The 21,849-nt window shown below is 36.2% G+C and overlaps 1 protein-coding gene across 5 annotated transcripts in view; it reads right to left on the bottom strand.

The window, feature by feature from the left end:
- Positions 1–21,849, bottom strand: part of LRBA (LPS responsive beige-like anchor protein) — a 387,071-nt gene that overhangs the window by 87,558 nt on the left and 277,664 nt on the right. For all 5 annotated transcript variants that reach the window (XM_008500801.2, XM_030450868.1, XM_030450869.1 and 2 more), the window contains 3 exons: positions 16,443–16,583; positions 15,139–15,258; positions 5,191–5,343 (listed from right to left, as the gene is read on the bottom strand). In XM_008500801.2, coding sequence (XP_008499023.2) covers positions 5,191–5,343; positions 15,139–15,258; positions 16,443–16,583 — 414 coding nt within the window. The remainder of the gene's footprint in view (positions 1–5,190; positions 5,344–15,138; positions 15,259–16,442; positions 16,584–21,849) is intronic.

Here is a 21,849-nt window from a genome sequence, read left to right on the forward strand (position 1 = left end):
TACAAAAAATTCAGTACATTCCAAATTATAGGCTCTACCTTAACTGCTGCTTCAATGTATTTATTAGACTAATAGCAATCATATCAATAGAACTTTCTAACTGACCAGTGGTTCTTAATACTGATCCATTTTGCTCCACTAAAATTTATATTAGAGTGAATGGCTGGCCTACCTTTCCTCTTTGTTTTACTTATCATGCCAGGAAAAATTTTGTGTACAGCACCTTTATGTATTTAAATATCTCATTTGTTTCAGAAAGTGTCCTAGCTTCCAATCACTACATTTTCAATTATTTGAAAATTGTATTTCAAAGCTTTTAATCCAGCACAGCAATCTCATCACTTTTCTAATTTGTCTTGCATTTTCCCCAGCATTGAATCAAATGGATAAACCACTGACCATGAAAGGGCTAACTCTGCAATAAGCACTGAAATACTTAAATTGAGATGTCTAGTGGAAAACTGGCTTAACAGAACTCCACAACTTTATTTATTATCATTGAAGCAATCTAATTCTCAAAAAGCTGAGGCTCATCAAAGCTGTATGAAATTTAATTATTATCAATTGATTAACAGTTTAAAATTAATTCTTACCTAGTCAGACATCCAACCTTTAATGACAGGATTAAAACCAAGCAGGATTGTCTTACTGGGATTTTAACTGTTCCTAACTAGCAGTGAGAAGCATGGCAGTTTCCCTTGGGTTGCTCCTGGTCTTCATAAATGTCTACTTTGTTCTGCATGATAGGAAGGGTATTAAAATTTCTATCAGTCTTAATTGGGTAATTATCACTAATTCCAACAAGTGAATTTAAATTTCTAAGAAAGAAAACTACTCTAAAGGAGGGCAGCTAAGAAAATAGTGAAGCCAACAAAAGACCCCAGAAGAACCTAAGTTTAACTGGATATGTCTATTCCAATGTCTGTCAATGACTGCTATGGATTTTGTTTCAGACTTCTGTACCTGAACATCTATCTGTTTGTACTCTTCCCCTCCCAGTTCACTTCCTATTTCTTTTTTCTACAGGTCTCCCAGCAGCATGGAATAATCAAAAAATTGTTGCCTATTTTCTTGTACCGGTCATCAGATCAAGGTAGCATTCTTCCCTTTGTTCACCTGCTAACGTCCTAAAGGTACCATAACTTAAAAATAAAGTAAGGATGCAATATTATGCTGCATTTGGGGTTTTCTGTTTTGTTGGGAGGAAAAATTATAATTGTATCTCAATTAAAAGTTTGTAGGCTTTCCACTTATATTAAGCTAGTGCTATAATTCTTATCACACACACAAATACAAAAATTACTAAATTGTACAATAATACAAATACTGTCAACTGCATCTGTGTAAACTGGAAAATATTCTCCAGTACCTCAGCAGTTATAACACAGAGTTTTAGAGGTATATAATAAGGTTTCAGACTGGTAAAAACCCAGGCACTTTCCCATCAAACTGCAGACTGAAAAAACACTTTTCCATCAAACCTCAGAAAAAAACAAACAAAAAACCCAAAAGCCAATACAAAACAAAAACCCTCCAACAACCTAACCCTCCATTGATTTGTGCTGTTATAAAATATTGTGCCACCACAAACCAATACAAAGTACCAACTACATGCAAAAGCAATACAACACGTTATGCTGCTTTGTATTACTTAGGATGACATCCTGCTGCTATCATTTAGCTCATCATGACATTTCATCAATCAAAACCCAGTTTTAATTATACACCATTCTGCTTCCCCTCTCAGAGCAAACACAGAGGACTTGCAACCATCTATTTCAATTAAAACACACACTTTATAGAATTAAAAATAGGTTGGGAATCACTTTTAAATCAGCTATCAGCCTGTCAATTAATGTTCTGAACCCCTGCTACTGACCCAGTACTGTACAAGCTGTTCTGATGCACTGTCCTACACATCATCTGCTCCCTGTGCCAGTCTGTTCCAGAAAGACAGACAGCTGCAGCACTATATCCCTGCTCAACCTGAGGACCATCTGACTTTAATTGTAGCACACAGCTTGATGTGGGTCTGGTTATGAGAAGCCAAAGTATCACACTGTAATAATCTGGAAAAGCAGAAACCTGCCAAGCCAAGGCTGCAAACAGGGGCTTTGGGCTGTCTGGCTGGCTGACGGGCTGCAGGAAATATGATTAATGAGCAAGGTATAATGATACCAGGAACCCGATTAGCACCACAAAAAGGTCACAGATCAAAGTAGTATGCATTTCATGAGCTCAAATCGTTGCACAAGATCTGTGGACTTTAAAGGGGAAAACTGAAATGCAAAGGGAAAAATTATCTGTGGGTGATAGCTTACAAACTGGGAATTTAAAATACTATAATCAGTATTTTGTCCGAAGGAAGAAGCAGCAAGGAAATACCAAGTGAATGCCTCAGCCTGTGCCACACTCTAGCAAGCTGCTCTCAGTTGTATCTGTGAGGAGCTGAGCTTTAATCTCCTCCTAAACACACCTATTAAAATGAAAGGATGCTGATTTGATGCTGATGGTGCCCAGTCCACTAAGTATTAACAAGAAGAAGCAATTCAAGATTTGCATGTGATTTTTCTCAGTTTTATGTCACTGCAAAACCAGGAGGTCACACAGGGCATCATTCATACCAGCACCAACAGGGCTACCACTACCACAGTAAGGCTGACCACGTCACAGAAGCAGTTAACACAATTCATTGGCACTGGGGTTCAACCCTACATTCAACCCTACTAGAGTGACAAACCTGGGTATCTGATTACAGCAACAGCATCAGGAGCTTCCAGTGTCTCCAAAAGGGCTGATGCCTGACACTTTATTATGCCATCATTCTGTACATCATTTCTTCTTCTTGTAATTAACTTTAAGCCTTAAAAAAAATCTCTGTTTTGTCCAATTATGCAGCCCTTGAACATTACCCATTTATGTAAAAGCTTTTTGTTTTGAAAAACTCTGATTTACAGCAACTTTTGCACCTTCTTTCCATGCCCCATTTGACCAAGTGGGACAAGGCCTCCTTTCACATCAGAAGTTATGAAGCCCAGCAGATCAGCAGTGAAGTCTTTCAGATTAAAACTGTTTCAAAAGTCACAATCAATAATGAATAATTACTTGGGGAAATGTATATAAGCAGGAAACATTAATTGTATTTATATAATAAATATGATATTTCTGTTGCAAAAGAAATGCTAAGTGAAATTAAAGACATGACAAAATAATTTTAATCTCCATTACACAAAAATTAAATATATAAAAATTAATATGCATCTGTTTTCAAATTAATTTTTCTAGAAATGAAAGTTTGGATCTCATTTCCCTCATTCTAGAGTGTTCTGGGTTTTTTTCAGGATTTAACAAAATAAAAATGTGCTTAGAATGAGATCATCACTCTCTACAAGAAGACTCTAAAGGAATTCTACATTTTGTGTCCAAGACTTTAACAGTAATAATCAAAAAGCAGTTGCTTTCTGCTGCTGAAGCACTTCATCCTGAGAGATATCAAAGAGAGCTCCAAGAAGGCAGACACAAGTAGCAAAGGCTTTGGGAAATGTTGAAAGGATGAGAGAAGTGTAGGTCAGGGTGTACAGAGAGGTGGGAGTGAGAAAAAACTGGCATCAAGGCTAGAAATGAGCAAAAGATAATTAAGTGCTAAAATCTCAGAAAAGGGGGACACAGGAGATGGAGAACAACTTCCCCATGGGGAAAGCCAGATCTGTAATTAATAGAATGAGAAGTATATTTTATGCAAAAACCAACATGGAAAGATCATGGCCTTGGGCTGCCTTTGAAAGTCTGCTTAAGAACATGGCTTTTCCTTTCTCGGGTTGTGCTGAATCACCAGTGCACGCCAAACTGGAGAAGGTGCCAGGCTACCTCCTTAACCTGTCAGCACAACTATCCGATGAAAAGCTGCACTTGAATATGGTTTGCCAACTACTCCTGCCAAACCCTAGTGTACTTCATACCTCATTTAAATAAGAGTGGCACATCCTCCTATATGAAGCAAACCACTAAATCCATCTGACATTATTTGTGATTATTATGGTGCATCCTACAACTGCCTGCAGAAACCTAAGGCAAATAAGATTTCTAAACAGCATGGTTTTTCACATTAGGGAAGGTGCAGTGTAAAGCATTCTGATAATTTACAAATCACAGATTTCTTCTGATGTGACTGTTGTCTAATTTTATGAATATGAGCTCTGATGGTCTGCCAACAAGAGGACTTTTTCAATTCCTATTTCACAACTTAGTGATATCACAACATTGTCAAGTCTAAGCCTGGTATCCAAAAAAGTTTTTTGAGAGTTTCCATGCCTTAGATTTATAGAATCATAGAATCAGCCGGGTTGGGAAGGGCCTCTACGATCATCAAGTCCAACCCTTATTTTAGTATTTCCCAGTGTGTTGACCACCAGGGTAAAACTGCAGCCTCATTTTTCAAGACTCAGTAAGAAAAACTTCTCTCATTTTAGATACAGAATCTGTTTGTTTTGAGAAGAGCCTAAGGAAAGTGATGAAACTTTGAGGAAAGTGATGAAACACCAATGATGATACAGTAACAACTATTCTGTAATTCACTACACTGTCTGGGGGACACCAGGAGGACAGGCTGTGCTAACAACAGGATTTTTCAAAACAGAAGAGTAATACTCTCTGTTTGGGGAATGAAGCAGGCAAAGGAGAATTCACTTCTTTTTCTTGTAAAATACCACTCTGAATCATATCCATTTGATGGAAGAAATGGGAGAGGAGGCAAAAGGTTCAAAATGCAACCTGCTTTCCTGAGGCATTCACTGGTCTTTGGAGTTAAATGGATACTAAAATTAAAAAATCTGCATTACATTTAAGTAATCAGAGTGACAAATTTTTCTACAATCAAAAAGCTTTTCCAAGTGTTCTGTAAAGTGAGGATTTCATTAGCTCTTTAGAACCACACGAGCTGACATACAAATGGGATAAGATCTTCTGAGTATTTAGACCACACTCAAATTTTTTTGAGCAGTTCTAAAGAATGAACAATAGCATAGGCCTTTTGTTCCTTCCTAAACTTGTAAATCCAACCTTTCTTCAGGTATTTCCAGCAATAGTTCTACCTAAACTTTAAACAGCCACATCTTGCAAGCAAAGATCTGAACTGTTTCAGAAGAATCTTGTGAGACAAAGGCTACAGACAATAGAGGGTAACCATCTCACCAGTCTGTTTATGCGGACAAATTCTTCTGGGGTTTTGGCCCACGGTGGAAGTTCAACATCAGACACAACTGTTCCATCATCCATCACGCCCAGTTTGTAATTGTTGCTGTTGACAAATATCTCTGGGAGGTAATAGAATTCAGGGATCAATTCCTGTACAGAAATGAAAAACAATGCCATGTTATAATTCTGTCAGAGGATGCACTTTGTCATGTTAAAAATATAATTATTAGCATGGCACTAGGCAAAGTGAATCTACAGAATCCTCCCCCATAGATCCCTCTGTCCCCTAGAAGAGGGAAATCCCCTCTTTCATACTTTCTAAAATAGAAGCCTTTAGATAGGAAAAGTCCTATCATTCTTTTAACAGGACAAAGAACTAAACCACAATGGGCTATAAAACAAAGAAGTCAGAACATTGGTTTTGATTGGATATTATGCATAGAGAAACTTAAAAAGCTAAAGTAATGAATGTTACATGGTAGAAAAAATATTTAGTGACAGACAACCAAGGAAGTAAAAAAGTTGGGGAAAACTGCTTTTTTCACATTTTAATACAAACCCCATTTTTAAAGTGCTAATGCACAAATGGCAATCTATAGTTTGGGTGAAAGTGGGCCCACATGTATTAATTACAAAGGTGTAGAAACCAGTTACATTCTTATTCTCTTTAACATAAAGGGTCTAAGAGCTTAATGTCTGGGCTATTATCTAAGATTGCTCAGTGCAGAGAAGCAATTTTTTTTTTTTTTTCAAATCTAAAATACCTCGGAGTTACACCACATTTTCAGAAAAAAACCCACACAGTCAAAGCTGAATCAAGTCAATATTTTTCTTTCATGAAAAGGTCATTAACTCTATTATGTGTCCAGTCTAGAATTACAGGGAAGAATCATGCATAATTACACACACACAAATAGGGAAAAGAAAAAAAAAAAAAAGAAATCCTTATCAGGACCATCCCAGTTGAAACAAGTGCTGAACAGGACTGGAAGGCAGCATTTAACATCTCCAAAGCTGTCCTGCCCTGCTAAAACACAGCAGAGTGTAATTTCCAAGTGTTAAGAGAAAAGCAAAGTAATACTACTGGATGAAACAAATCTTTTTGGCAGAAAATGGTACAGTCTAGTGCAGAATTCAACACAACATGGTAGGAAGCAAAGTGAAGCTCAAAAGCATAAGGATTTTCTCCTGGATAAGCAAAGTGTTTTCCTGTTTTGCAAACACACATGCAGCTTCATAAGCTGTCACTTATCTTGTAAAATATGCACCAGGAGATATATAAACATATCTAAGTTAATGTGATTAGAACCTCATTTACACACACTTTTAAAAATGTCTGCAAAGTCCTGGCATAAGTTCATAGAAAAAGCTTTTTTTTTTTTTTCTTTTTTTTTAAGAACTTGATGATGAAACTTAAATACACCCAATAAACCTGGCAATTTGATGGATTTAGAAAAATTGAACCACTAAATTAGAGAATTTACTTCCTTTGTAAAGAAAGGATCAATACGTGTAATTGCTTCAGGAAATGTATTTCATAGCAATTGACTGGTGTAAAACTGGCTTTTCCATAGAGGAAGTGCAAACTGCATGGCACTTAAGAAGTAGAAAAAAAAAATCAGAGTGCCCTCCTGGCTTTGTCTGCAGTGGGCGTAGTAGGCACCCAAGTCAGAAGCTCAGTAGATCAGACCTGAAACCCTCTCTTGACATGGGTCAATGGATCACTGGTCTCCCAGATAGCCCCTCAGGGCCAGCTATGGCATGAGCAGCTTTCCAAATGGCTGAGTGTAATAGGGAGGTCATCAGATTGTGGACAAGGTCAATCCAAAGTCGCCAGGGCAAAGACAGGAAAGATCAAGCAGGAATTAAGCTATTATCACCTCCATCCTTGTGTAAAACACCACTTGGCTTTGAATTGTACATCTTTTTGTTTACAGTCACCTTAATTATCTAGGCAGGGTGAAAACATGCTTCTGTACCAAATGCTTGACAAGTAAAAATAGGTAAAAAAAGATTTTGAACCATTTAATTGTATAATGAAGAACAAGGATGTAGTAAAGATAAAGGTTTGGAAAAAAGAAAGTACTCCAAAACTGCAGTTTCTGTAGTTTTTACCATCATCACAGACAAACTAACAAAGAAAAAGCAGAGACACTGGACTACTAATTTGACAGCAACACGCCCCACAACTATGAAATCATACTATGACTATGAATACTTAAAACATAAGCTCATTACATATGTTACTGATGTGTTTTTAAATGTATATATATCTGTACAGCTGTGCATTAGTTTCCTTCAAGATCAGAAAACATTTGGCTTTCTAGAACATGTTGTTTTCATTAGATTACACTGAAACAATATGCTGTCTGGAAAGTTAAATATTACCAGTAACTTCTGTTAGCTTGATTATGAGAAACCTTATAAAACATTATTTCATTGCTCCAGAAATGAGTTTTCAAGAAGTTTTCCACTGTCACCATAACAATACATTTTTACAAAAGGAGCTTCTTTATTATCAGATTTTCTTATCTTGACACATGAGAAAAGGGAATGCAAACACATATACTGAACCATTGAGCAGTATTTGGTGCCACTTTTAAATGAGTGAAAACAAGTACATTAGCTAAAGGCCAACAGCTTTTCTAAAACCAGCAAATAAGCCTGATAATAAAATACCTCATTTTTATCAAGTTTACAAATACTCTTTATGCATTTGTGGTCCTCAGTGGTGCTTTTCAACTCTTCATGGAGACTTTTCTTAAAATATTTACATCACATGCATTGATTAACACTAAGCAGAAGCTGACTCGTGTACTTTTGCAACTTTCTGTACACCTAAGAACATTAAAAACATTAATGCACTTTTTGATTTTTTTTTTTTTTTTAAGGGGAGATGAAGGAGTGTAGAGAAACAAGATAAACCAGGTGCCTCAAGTTGCCAAAGAGTGGGTGTGAGTCCACCTGTGCCTGGTAAGGGCAGGCCCCCTATTACCAGGGGGCCAATAAAGGTGGAACACACACCCACAGAGAAAGCTCACTCTTGTGGGAGGCAATGGAGAAGCCAGCAGCTCGTTGAGCTTCCGGAGCAAGAAAGGTTCATCCCGCTACAAAGGAGTTACTTGTTGTTCCATACAGATACCACATGAAGATGCAGGACCTGCCATGAGGGGCCAGACTGAAGGACTATTTAATTTCTCACTTGGAAAAGTGACAAGGTGACTAACACAGGGCAAATGCAGTCTTTCCATGGGTATTCTGTCAAGCTGCTTACACTTAAATGGTTCTGAAGTCATCTGTGCTTCTGATTTCTAGAATCATTGATCATGTGTTGTTCCACACTGCAGTTTTGCCTAAAAAGGTTTTTTAATTTGGCTGCTTTAAAACAGCTTTCTAAGAGTTCCAGTGGATTATTCCAGTAACCCAATTGTGAAAACCAGTAAATGTTAAATCCTTACTCACTCTTCTATATGCCCTTCTGGAGATCACAGACCTATACAATCCCATTCTGCAAAGGGGTTCCAGTCCATTCACTTCACTCCCCCTGGAGGTCCTCCCTTCTGACCAATCATTTTGATTGCCTTCACACTTCTAATTCTAATCAATCCCTTCTAAAATTTACTTAGCACATGCATAGAAATGGTAGAACTGTGCAACACTGACAGATTATTTTTTTAAATATATGATTTCACAGAATAACAAAAACCCCTCTATGTTTTGTTGAAGCTCTTGCCTTAGCACAGTTGTGTTGAAAATTAGTTTCCAAAATTCCCCTATTGAAATTTACCAGTTCCATGGGGCAGAGACAGTCGTGCTTAAGTGATAAAGATGTGGAGCAATACGTCACTCAGCCTATGTTTTTCAAGTCATTACAACCAATTAAAAGCTCACCATGAATATCAACATGAATCTAACACACAGTCATTCTAGTGCTAGATAGTTTTTATTTTAAAAATTAAGGTTAAAATTGGCCATATCAGGATTCTTACTAAAATGCCTATGAAATTCTGCATTATAACAAAAGTTGACCTTGCTGTGATTCCCAAGAAAACTTCACTAAATTTGATATTTTTTTTTTACAAGCAAGCTATGCCAAATAATGTCAGTTTAACACTGGTAAACGCTTTCACTGGTTTAACACTTTCATGTTTGCTACTGTGCATTAAAAATCTGTACAAGATACATTGTTTGTTTAATGTAATGAAATGCTATTTTCTTGTTTTGTTTAAAAAATAAAACAGATGGATTTTCAAGCAGACTTGTATGATCTGCAAAGTGCCTAGGAACAACAGATTCCTTAACTATATTAGAACATTTATAAGATACCAGATTTTCAAACTAAATTATTTGACAATCACATTAAGAAATATTAAGCTTACATGTAACCTGTCAAACAGAATAATAAAAAATGTATACTAGAAGTCTAGGTTTTTATTCATATTGCCACACTTTGTTTCCTCTGTTAGGGAATTAAATTGGCATTCAAAATATATACTTATATATTAAATTATTTCAAATTTCATTTTTTCATCACACTTCAAATGTAATCATTTTCATGACCATGGGAAAGTATATCTTCTATGTACCAATGAGTTTCCCTCTCTCTGCTATATGTGTGTCACTTCTCACAGAACTAAGAAACTGCCTCAAGACACAGCCTGAAATTCTCCCAACTTGTAAGCACAATACTTCAGCAGGCTTCCACTGAAATTCTAAATGGAGTTCATGAAGATATGAGTTTTATCAATGGCTAATAATCTTGCTGAAGTTCTAAGATATTATATGACAAATATTTCCTTTTTTATAGACCCACAGAATGGTTTGGGTTGGAAGGGACCTTAAAGCTCATCCAGTTCCATCCCCCTGCGTGGGCAGGGACACCTCCCACCAGCCCAGGTTGCTACAAGCCCCATCAAACCTGACCGACACTGCCAGGGAGGGACCAGCCACAACTTCCCTGGGCAACCCAGGCCAGGGTCTCACCACTCTCACAGGAAAGAATTTTTTCCTAACATTGAATCTAAATAAATCCTCCTTCAGTTTCAAGCCATTATCCCTCATTCCCTTGAAATGTTTCAGAAAAATATTAAAATCTCCATTTATTTACAATTAAGAAAATTATTAAAGCCCCCAATCTTTATTTTGTAGATTAATGAAACATATAAGAATCACAATTAGTAGCTGATTCATTATTGATCAGTTAGTAGCTTTTAGTAAGATAATACATTATTGCATTAAAAATGCATTTGTAAGGCTCTTTAAATCCTGTTGGCCAATGCACAGATTATATATACACAAATTATTTTAGTTTTTACTTATGATATGTGTAAAAGTATGCAATACTATTTATTGACCATATTTATACACCATGCAGTTATGTAGTTCAAGTTAACTTGACAGAAAAAGAGGAAAAAAAGTTGTATATAACTACTTTTCTTTCCTCTACTTTTTATAATTATTTGGGAGTGAAAAGGACTATACTGAATCACAAAAAGGTCGAGATGAATTCTTGAAAGCTCATCTTTTCTACCTTTAGATTCACAGACTATTACCCACAGGTATTCTTGAAAGATGTTTCTTTGCCTTGACCCTTTAAAAATTTTCAGTGATGGGGATCCTACAAATTTTTAGTGCTCTTCTGTTCCCAGCACTAGAAGACCTTTCTTTCTGACCAGAGACCATGGTAGAGTCCCCACCACTGGAGGTTTTCAAGATGGGCTAGGACAATGTGCTAGACAGTCTCATATATATGCTCATATATATATGCTCCCTTTCCCATGGCAAGTTGGACCAGATGATCTTCCAAGGTCCCTTCAGCCTCTGCTGTTCTGATTCCATGAAATGAAGTGCATTTTGCCTTCTGCCCCAGCAGGGTAAGGGCATTACAGCTGCCACTGCCACAGCACTTCACATTTCTGTCCCTGTTCCTCTTTTCTTATCCTTGTTCCTTTTTTCACATTCTGAGATTCTGTGATTCTCCAAAGTAACAACCTAAGCCCTTCACCTTTATATGAGTAATTCTATTTCCTAGACCTCTTTGTACTTCCTAGACCTTCTTTGCACTTTAGTAAATTTGTCCATAACTGACTTGAGGGTTACTGTTTCAATAGCAACTCTAAAAAGTTTGAAGCAGATATTAAAAATATTTGGTTCCTTTTCACTACAGTTATGGCTGGGTATAAAAGAAGCAGACCACAGGTATTAGATGAACTTTCTTATCCATGCACCCAGATGTCTGTGTTTTTAACTCCAACAGCTCCCACAGATTATCACACACAGATCTGACTATATTTAGAACTATTATTTTATTTTTTTTAAATCAGAAGTATTTTCCAGTTATGGATCTTGGCACAAGTTTACAGAAAACCAAGTATTTAAGAAAACTGAAGAACTGCTTCCTAAATAGGTTAAGTTTTGCTACACCAGACTTACACTTTATGGTTAAAAATCTGAATTACAGTGTAATTTTGCTAGTCATTACTCTTGGACATCTTTGACCTTGCTAGTAATATGCCATTAAATTTCTCCCGTACAAAGGCAATGTTACCAGTCTAGCAGCAACTTTACTTCTTCTAACTTTTGAAACCCCTGCCTGTTACATGAAGAAGTCTAAAACAATGCAAAGCATATGTAGAAAAGTTGATCAGGTTACGGAGTGTCTTAGGCATGCTTATGTTAGGCAGCCTGAATCAATAAGCATGAGATGGCATTGTGCAGGGCTTCAACTTCTATTTTTTTAATATGTATTTTAAAGAAAGTCATTATATTTGTCATTCTCCAGTTTCTGAATGTTCCAGCAGTTTGGAACTCTAGAATTTTTTTGCCTCCTTTTTTTCTTGAGAAAAAAAAAATAAAATTGATGCAACATATCACCTCTTGAAATCAAAGTCTGAAAAGTTCAACCAAAGGTTGAACACAGTGCAGCCCTGGTTTCCTGCTTTGGTCATCAGTCCAAGGCTTTCACAGATAATTGGCAAAGATTGCCTGTGGCCACAAATATGCTTTAGCTTTCTTTGTTGAAGTAACATCAGCCAACAAGAGTTGCTTCCAACACTAGCTCATGTTAGTCTTCCCTGTAATACATAATGCCGTAAGATTATTAACAATAATCCTAGGACAGCCAGGATAAAGTACTGCATTCATTCTCTTCACATAAGAAGCAAGGAAAAATCTTTTCCTGTAGTCAGTTCAGTGGTTCTAAAAATACACAATTTTTTCATCTGGAATAGGAATAAACCCTTCTTTTTCCTTTGTGCCCTCTACTCCCACGTCCTGTGGAAATCCCATCTCATCCCCTTTGCTGGCTGCTCCTCAAGTCTCACCAACAGACTCCTATTGTCAATCCTAACACTGACTCCTATGCTTCAGAGCAGTGCAGTGTCATTCATGGCAATTCACAGACTCAGAGTGGCCATCCATAATAAGAAATGGCTCTAAAAGCAGTACCAGCATGGACACACATCATTCCTGAAAAACCCTGGCTACCCTAATTGCTAGAGAAGCATTCAAAAGGTTCATTTTTCTGTTAGGTTACTTTCACATCTAATTGAAATTTCCTGATATTTTAAGTCCATTAATCCTTATTCTATCCTTCAGCATAGATTTTTCTTTTTTGCAGCAGTCCCTATGTAACTGAAGATTCTTAAGTGCCTCCTCAATATTCTCTTCTTTAGAAGAAAAACAAGCATAGCTACTCAATCTTCCATTGCATTTTATTTGCAAGACCCAGCACTAATTCCTTTGTTTCAGTGTGGATTCCCTCCAGCTAGGTCACAGCTATGGATGAAATATTCCAGTTAAGACTTTATCAAAGCTGGGCAAAGCTGAAGATTTTTTCATATGTTTTGAAAGTTACGTGATGTTCTGTAGATGTATCCTCTGTGAAACATTACCTACCTTTTTTTATACCACTGGTGATGTACAACAAGCCTACATCTTTTTTTGCACAGCAGAATGGTCCCTTGTTATATTTGTACCTAACTGAATAAGAATCTGCATAGAAATTACAATTCTCACTTTTCTCTTCTACAAGGACTGCTCCCAATCCCACTGTACTTCCAGTATCAATAAAAATTGAGCCCTAACCATTATTATCAAGAAGAATTCCACTCAATACATCTTTCAATTTTAATAATGAATCGCTGGCAACTATTGTCCAAATACAGCAGATTATTTTAGACCAAGTTTTACCAGCTCATACATGAGAGAATGCCAGAAAATAGGATCATCATCTGCTTCTTTTCTGTTTATAAGGTCTGTTACTTTTTCTCATCAGGAACTGTGATTGCTTTGACATAATCTCTTCTTGATAAACATGTGTTTCATTTGCTTGTCTCCTTGTTATCTTCCTGGTTCTTAGACATAGTCTGATTATTTGCATAAGTATTTTTCTGTGAACTGTAGTTAAACTCACCTCATAATTTCTTGGCTCTTTCTCTTCCTTTTTAAAAAACAAATACTCTTAAAACTTGTCCACCACTAACTTTTCCTTCTCAATTTCTAAAAAAAATAAAAAAATCAAAGGACTCTGAAATTCTGCCTCCCAGTCTTGTAGGTACAAGAGAAAGAAGCTCATAGTGCTCAGTCAATTTGAAAAAATCTAATGTGTTTATGTGTATGTATTTTATAAACAGTTCTTTTCCAATTTGATATACACATTGTGGCTTTTCATAAGTGGTATTAATTTCACTAGTCACTGATTACCACTGATTCTTTTGGTGGGAACTCACAGATGCAAGACAGACATAACTTTTTAGTATTATCACTGACAATTTTCTCATTCCAATAATCTACAGTGACCCCTGTCCTTAAATTAACATAGTTTTAGAATGGTTTCACATGAGTTATGTCTTGCAAGTTGCATGACATCTTTGAGTTAGCCTCTGATTTTTTTCACAGTGTACTTTTCCATCTTTCACTAAAAAACCCAGTTCTGATCCTACTCCCTGCTTCTTGGATTTGAGGTCAACAAAGCTTTCCCACCACTGCCAGCATCCTTGTTTCCTTTGGTGTCCTCAAAACATTCCTCAGATCCCAGAACCTATTTGTTTACCTCATTCCTTTCTTCAATAGCTACTTACCTAAAACTCTGCCCTCAGAACTTCAGTGTGCTCCTTAGCTTCTTGACCCACTAAATTCTGCTCTTTTTCTACAGAATGAGTAATTACCAGATTAATTTATCTTCTATTCCCACCTACTTCTTGTTCACTTGCCAGTTCCCAGGCCCAGTTCCCCTGTTAGGATGGGTTCACTATCATGCTAAATTATATCTCTCATCTTAATATACTCAAGCAGAGTATTTCTGTTGCCCTTTGTTCCTCTGTGCAGTATATAGTCTTCCTACAGACTGCTTCCAAATTTCCCTCTCAGCTCTTTATCTCCATCTACTATTACCTCATCATAAGACCAGTTTTAGCACCTTCTGCACCTAAACTAGCACAGCCTCCTCTGTCACAGACAAACCAAGGAAATAGGACACTGCAGAAATTCCTCCAAAATTAAGTTGGAAGCAATTAACCTAGACCCAAAATTGCATAAAGTAATATGAATATTAGCTGCCACGTTCTTACCTGAGACAGGTAGAAGCATGAATAGAGTATTTTAACTCAGTGGTTAAAAATCTACAACGGTTGCTACTGACTTTTCAAAGGCTTAAAACTTGTGCAGAAGAACAGACAGTGAAACACACCTGCAGCACAAAGACCACTAATTTTGCCTTATTTCAGTCTTAGGGCTAAAAATGTTTGCTGAAGTTCTACAAAAGAATTACCCAAAATATTCTAACAGATATAAAACCATGTATCATCTCCCTTGCATCTTTTCCCGAATGGAAATAGCTCCCAGTCTTCTCCCTGCCTTTTTTCATAACCTGTGGTGCTCTAATAACAGCTACAATCAAGTCAGATCCAGTGTAAAACAAGTTAACACCTCTCAGGGAAGTTTTACCTTGATATCAGAGGTGTCACGCTGACTGTTGCGCCATGCTCTTGAAACAGATGAAAATGTTCTGTCTGCATGATCAAACTTCCCACCTTGTAGGTTTAGGAAAAATGTTGTAAAGGGTTCCTAAAACATATAAAAAGATTATTTTAAAAGAGCAATGTATCTCTGTTGGAATCTCAATGAAGGGAGAATGTTATTTATTAGTCTTTTGAGGTTTGGCTATTAATGATGCTCCTCTTCTGGCAGACACATGAGCACTTGCAAAGGGTTAATTCTATTATCCAAGAATGAGAAATACAAACTGATGCTCATTTGTTCAACAAACGCTTTTATTCCTACTGCACCCATGCATATTCAGATAAAGAAAAGCAAATAAAAATGAAGGAAAATATTTACAGGCTGCAAAAACAGCTACAGTCATTTGTGACAAAAATTGCTCTCAAATAAATGAAAAGCTCAACAGCTGTACCTTAATCTAGGATGTAACTAAACTAACACATGCATTTTATTTTGTTCAAGATAATCTTTTTAATATAACAGGTAGCATTCAATACTGATAGTTTTATGATTGTTATTGTTTAATATGTAATTTATGATTTAGAAAAGAAAAATGTTTGAAAGATTTAAAAGCTTCCTCACAGTTAAAGAACACTTAAGCACATATTAGTAGATAATTGCTTGAAATTAGCAAAGTGCTATAAATTACTTTGAGGATTTATGTATGCTTGTACATTCTAACAAGCTTTAATTAATGACGTGCTGCTAATGCTTTCCCAAAGAAATTACTTTCTAGAAGATAAATTGCCTTTCAATTTTATAGAAAAATGCCTTGTTTAACCAATATTTATCAATATGTAGCATCTCAAAAGTTACTTCCATATAAATAGCTCAAGATTTTAAAAAATTAATTATTTACTTCACAGAATTTAATGATCATCAGAAAACAGCTCATTTACACTCAATAGGAGGTGAAAATGAAATATACTCAGTAAGAGCAGCAAGTGTTCAGTACATGGTCCAGCCAGAAAATATGCAAGGAAGGAAAGTTAACCATGTTTCAAGTAGTGTAAGAATGTAAACTATACAGCAATTTTTAAGGAGAAAAAGCTTTACTGATTTGAAAAGGCTGTGCCATAAAAATGAAAACCTTCTGTTAAAACTTTGGCACACATTTATTCTATGCTACTTACAACAATTACTAGAAAATTTCAGTACTCTTCACCACTAAGTTTTAGCTTATACATTCACAGCTATTCACTGCTTTCATTATACTTTAAAGGAAAAGCATTTTTAAAATATATACTTACAATTCTTAACAACCACGTGAGTGCAAAACTTGCAGTGGAATAATGTGTGCCATAGTGAAATTTTGGGACCTGGTCATCTTCCCATGATTCGTATCTCTCGGCAAAGAACGCAGCTCTCTTTGGGTTCAAAGCACCAATAGGCTGCAAAGCAGAAATAAACAGATTAAAAAAATAAAGATAACATGACCTGTTATCACATCATACTCTCCTTGATCTTTTTTTTAACCAGAATTAGAGGCATGCATGGAGAAGGCTGGGGTCTGGTGTTTTGCAGGAGTAGGTGTTGGATTCTGTGAGCACCTGAGCAGAGCTGCTTATGGCAAACCAGGATTCCGTGCACACACAGGGCTGGATTCAAAAAAGCCTCTTCTGGATTCATACAGGCTTTATTTCTTGTTACTGCTGATTCAAGCCAATGCCTGAAAACCACTTCCAAGGTGGAATGTCTTGGAAAAAAAAAGTTAGCTTGTGTGCCAAGTGAGCGTGTTGAACACACTGTTAAGCAACAACAAGAAACATCTTTTGACATTTTGGGGAGAAAAATAGTGACTGATGGAGTGAAAGAATATTAGCAATGCACTTAGAATTTTGATATTACTACTCTGTTTTATATGCTTTTTATTTAACATCTCAAAATATGTTTTGATAGATAAAGCTTGCAACTTGGAAACAAAAAGAAATTAGCAGAATTTCTATATAAAAACACTGATAAAAAAGAAATAAATAAGATGTATAACTGAAGAAGGATATTACACTTAGACTAACGTTGGTTTTTGTTCAGCACTTACATAGCATATAGACATCCAGGGATGTAATTAATTGTAAAAAAATAAAATATTTTGCTATCTCTAGCTGTGTATTTCTTCAGCAGACTTTTGCATAAAGGATTTGGAAAAATTAGTGTATAACACATAAAACCCTGAGAAACTCAAAAGTAACATTAGCTACTTCACTTGTAAAATGCTGTATCAGGTCTAAAAAGTCTTTGTATATACATGCAAAGCATATATGCAATTTTGTATACATATTGAGCACACTGTGTGTTATTCATGTAAATGATGCCCATGTGCATGAACAATGGATGCATTCAAGTGTAAGTGAAGAATAAACACACCAATATATTTTCTTCTTTCTGTTCTGCAAGGATAAATATACATAAGAATACACTATAAGGTAAAAACATACTTGAAAAGTCCTTGAGAAAAAGGATCAGTAACCAAATCATTAACTAGGCACAGTTCAAGTGAAAAACTATGTCTGTTATTCAGATTATTATTATTCAAAAAACTGTTTCATTGCAGCTCACATACAATTTGGCATAGAAGCTTCAAAGTATTTTCTCTTCTAGGACAGATTAGATCCATGATTGACCTAAGATCTAATCTTACATTTTTTCACATTTCAGAAGGATAGAGAAAACATCCTAGGTTAATTATTGTGCTTTTTGCAGTTCACTCATTTGAAATATAACCCTTTAAAAGAAGTGTTTCCTGTATAAAAGGATTTTTATCTGATTTAGCAAATTTATTCCAGGGGAGAATGAAACTGTCTCCAAGAAGTCTCTTTGTTGCAAGAACCATTTTGGACTCCCCATCTGTACTTATTTTCCCTTAAGACTCAGCTATGCTTGAGGGAAAAAAGAAGAAAGTCAGAAACAGACAAATATAAATTAAAAATAGAAAGTGTGTTGTGCTGTATGGTTCCGTAAACATTTTTTGTATTTTCTTATCTTCCCCTATTTTTATTATTCTCCAAATGAGGACAGCTCAAATCAATACTTACAGAATTACATTCCTTGAATATAAAACTAAATCCAATTAGAATTGATTTCATTCTCCTTTAAAAAATATAAAAAAGAAATGGTATCATGCAGAGATCCATATAGGCAGAATCCACAGTATTGATTTTGGCTGTTATTGTTACAGTTGGTTTCTGAAGCCTGCAACAGGACAACTATCAAGACATGTCACATTTATTTGCAACCAAATAAAAAAAGTCCCCAAATGAAAGAAAGCTTAGGGAAAAAAAAAGAACCATGGAGCTGTGCACTGACAATGATACACTATCAGCTTACTCAGAGAAGTTACAGTGGGAATACACACATTGAATTATACATTACACGAATGCACTGATTTATTGTGGTAATAACATCCACCTCATTAAAAGATTCTGCTTTGCTGCAGTTGGAGGGCTACATATTGTTTACTGCTATAAATTAATGGCCGTGCACAGAAGACTGTAGAACCCTTCTAACAATAGATCTGTAACGACAGTGCTGTATATCACAGCTTCCCCAGCAGCTTCATAATAAAATGGAGACAATGTATTGGGCTAATACATTCTACCAGGCAGGCCCATATTTTTCTGACAACTGCTTCTAGGGTGATTGTGCTGTGTTACAGTGCACTGTGAACAGTTACCTGCACTTCAGCAGCAGAATAAAGCACATACAAGGAAGATTCAAACACCCTCTGACTTTTAATTTAGTAAACAAACTGATGGAAATGTTGTAATTGTTTCATATTTCAAAATTACCAGGGAATCACGACTTCATACTGGATTCCCTCTCCTGGGGGTAAATGCCAAGGAGAAAAGAGAAACTCCAAATTAAGCTGTGCTAGATGTAGCCATGAGACAGCAAATTTACAGTTCTCAACAGGGTTTCCCTATGGCTACAGACCAGTAAGGATGAACCAGCTGAAAAGCTTTCACATCCAGAAATTCTGTATTCCATTTTATGGGTGGTACCTTTTTCAGAGAGGAAAATCAGATATTAGTTCACCATTTAAAAATACTTATTTAGGTGGTGGGAGGGGAAAAAGAAAAGTAGAGGTAGAAAAATTCCAACAAGCAAAACCAATGGATGATATTACAAGAGTAAAGATTTTTAAAAAAGAAATCCCTTGTAGCTATTAAGTGTTTGGTTTGCATTGAAAATTGAGGAACATATATGGTTTGCAAGTCAGAATTCATTCAAAATAGGGTCCAACCTGAAGAAAGAATTGTGGTAAGGAAGTTCTTACTTTCTCTTTTCCAAGTGCACAATCACTTGTTTTTTTATCTCAAGCAGTTGTTATAATGTGTGCTACAAACACAAAAGTTACAAGTTATTCTTAAAACAAAAATAAACCCCCTCTAATTTGATATAAATGTTTCAAGAACTCTCAACTCCAGGAATACATCAAACTAAACACAATTCACACTCTGACCAAGAACTGAATATAGTAAATCTCAGTCTTTGGAGGAAGCTTGCTTACTTGCTTGCTTGCTTTGAGACACACCAAAGAAAAATGGTTTGTTGAAAAATAACTGAGAAAACACACTGACTCTTACTGTCTACTGCTGTTAAATATGTCCAGACACTGTGGTGTACAGTTATACTTGTTGGTTCTTAATCTTACTCTGTGCTGGACACTGGAACCATGGCCCATCTTCCCTCCATTTTCATCAGAGGCCCTGTTGCACCCAACAGAAGAAAGCAGAACACTCACAGCTCCTCTGCTTAGGGCAGAAATCTTCCCTGGGTTCTGACACACAGAGTTTGGAAAATTACTACTGACCTAACCCAAGTGGACCAAAGGCCTATAAAGAAAGAAGTAAAATATCTTTTATTTTAATAATAGTTACATATTTAAGAAGCAAAAAAAGTGGCTTTTAGGCCTACCTAATATCTTTCCCTTTTTAAAGCAGCATTACTCCAAATAAACACACAGTTCCCTGTTCTTACCCATCCTGCCTTTTATTACTGGCTTCCACACAGGTTTCTGTTATTAAAACAAACACTTCCACTTCTATTGTCTCCCACGCACTGTAATACCTTTTTTTTAACTCATAAATACTCAAAATACAGGAAAGACTAGAATACTGTGGCAGTAAACTGCACTTTAATTACTACCACCAATAAGTAGTGAAGGTACCATAGTTCTGTCTTCCCTGTTAACTCTTCTCTCTTCTGGTGATGATGGGAATCCTGACAATCACTACTGGCAACCAGCAGATCTGTGCAAGTGCCTGGGAGTTCTGAAAAGTAGGAAGTTCCAGAAACAAAGTCTATGCTGACCAGTGCTAATAGAAATATTTAGAAAATAATGAAAACATTATTCTTCGAAAGTCGCATTTCAAAACTTTATCAACATGAAAAAAAATTACAAAGAAAGAATTAAAAAATAAAAAGGGGGAAAAAAGAAAAATGCTTTTCCCTGTGATTCTTGTACTGTTTTCTTATCCATATCCAACCAGGTATTTAAATTCCTGTGAACACAACTGCCTGCATCACTGAATTATGCTTTGTAGCATCCTTGCCAAGTATGATGTTTGTTTTTCATACATTTCATTTTAAAGATGCCTATCTGGTTTTCATTATGGATATTTTTCATATACTCAGTGGACAAGTTATACTTGATTATAACATGAGCTTTACTTGGCCAACCTGCCTTCCAGAAAGGCATCTAATGCTTGAACACATGGACAATCTGCTATTTTTCTTGGAAGCTTTTTCTACTGATAATCATGATCTCCTTTCTAAAAAAAAAATAAATATGTACTTCAGTTCAGCTATGAATTTACTGGTGTAATACCAAAGAAATCTCAATACACTTCTCTGAAATATCACAGTCTCTTCTTCCCAGTGTTTTCTGTATATATTTAGAGGCTTTGTAATAAACAAAGAAAATAGAGCTCAGCAGGTCTTCCATTTTAAGGCAGTTCTTCCAGCCTTAAGAATTCTCTGCAGTCTGCCTACTTATCAGTGTATTCTGATGTGCAGCTATCTCAAATGCACCCAGTGTTCCAGTGTTGTAAACATGCTGAGTGCACTGCACTCTGCTGCAATCTCACCAGAAGGGACTTTCTAGAGGATTGAAAGCTTGGTTACTCCATGTATAACCTACACACAAGTAACTCCCAGAACTAGCTGAGACTTGTAAGATTGTCAGTGGGACTCTCTGCTCACCTGAGTAAAGCTTCTTTTTCACAGGCATTCATATGAAGACAAGACGATGGTTTGATTACACCCAAACTTAATAACTCAGATCAACTGGGAATTATCTGGGAACAAACTCATCTAATGTAAATCACTGCTCTTTCATCAGTCATTTTTGTCTTTGAGAACATCTACAAAGTTCCATGCTCCTCTCTGAACCCATTCTCACTGCTAGAACTCACCGTTCTTCCTATTCAACAACTGAGTACTGCTTTCTTAAAAATCAGGTCCCACAACTCCCTCATCTTCTTTAGAGGGCATCTAACTCTTAATCCATATGGAAGTCAAATTCATTAAAGAGCCTTGTCCCAAAGAAGACAACACACACAATTTTCTGCTGAACTGTTTGAAATGCCCTCACTGATCAACTGAACTGACCACTGAATTGCTCTGGAAAAGATACAAAAAATTAGGAACAATCTACCA

Source organism: Calypte anna, chromosome 4B (assembly GCF_003957555.1).
Source record: "Calypte anna isolate BGI_N300 chromosome 4B, bCalAnn1_v1.p, whole genome shotgun sequence".
Classification (NCBI taxonomy): Eukaryota; Metazoa; Chordata; class Aves; order Apodiformes; family Trochilidae; genus Calypte; species Calypte anna.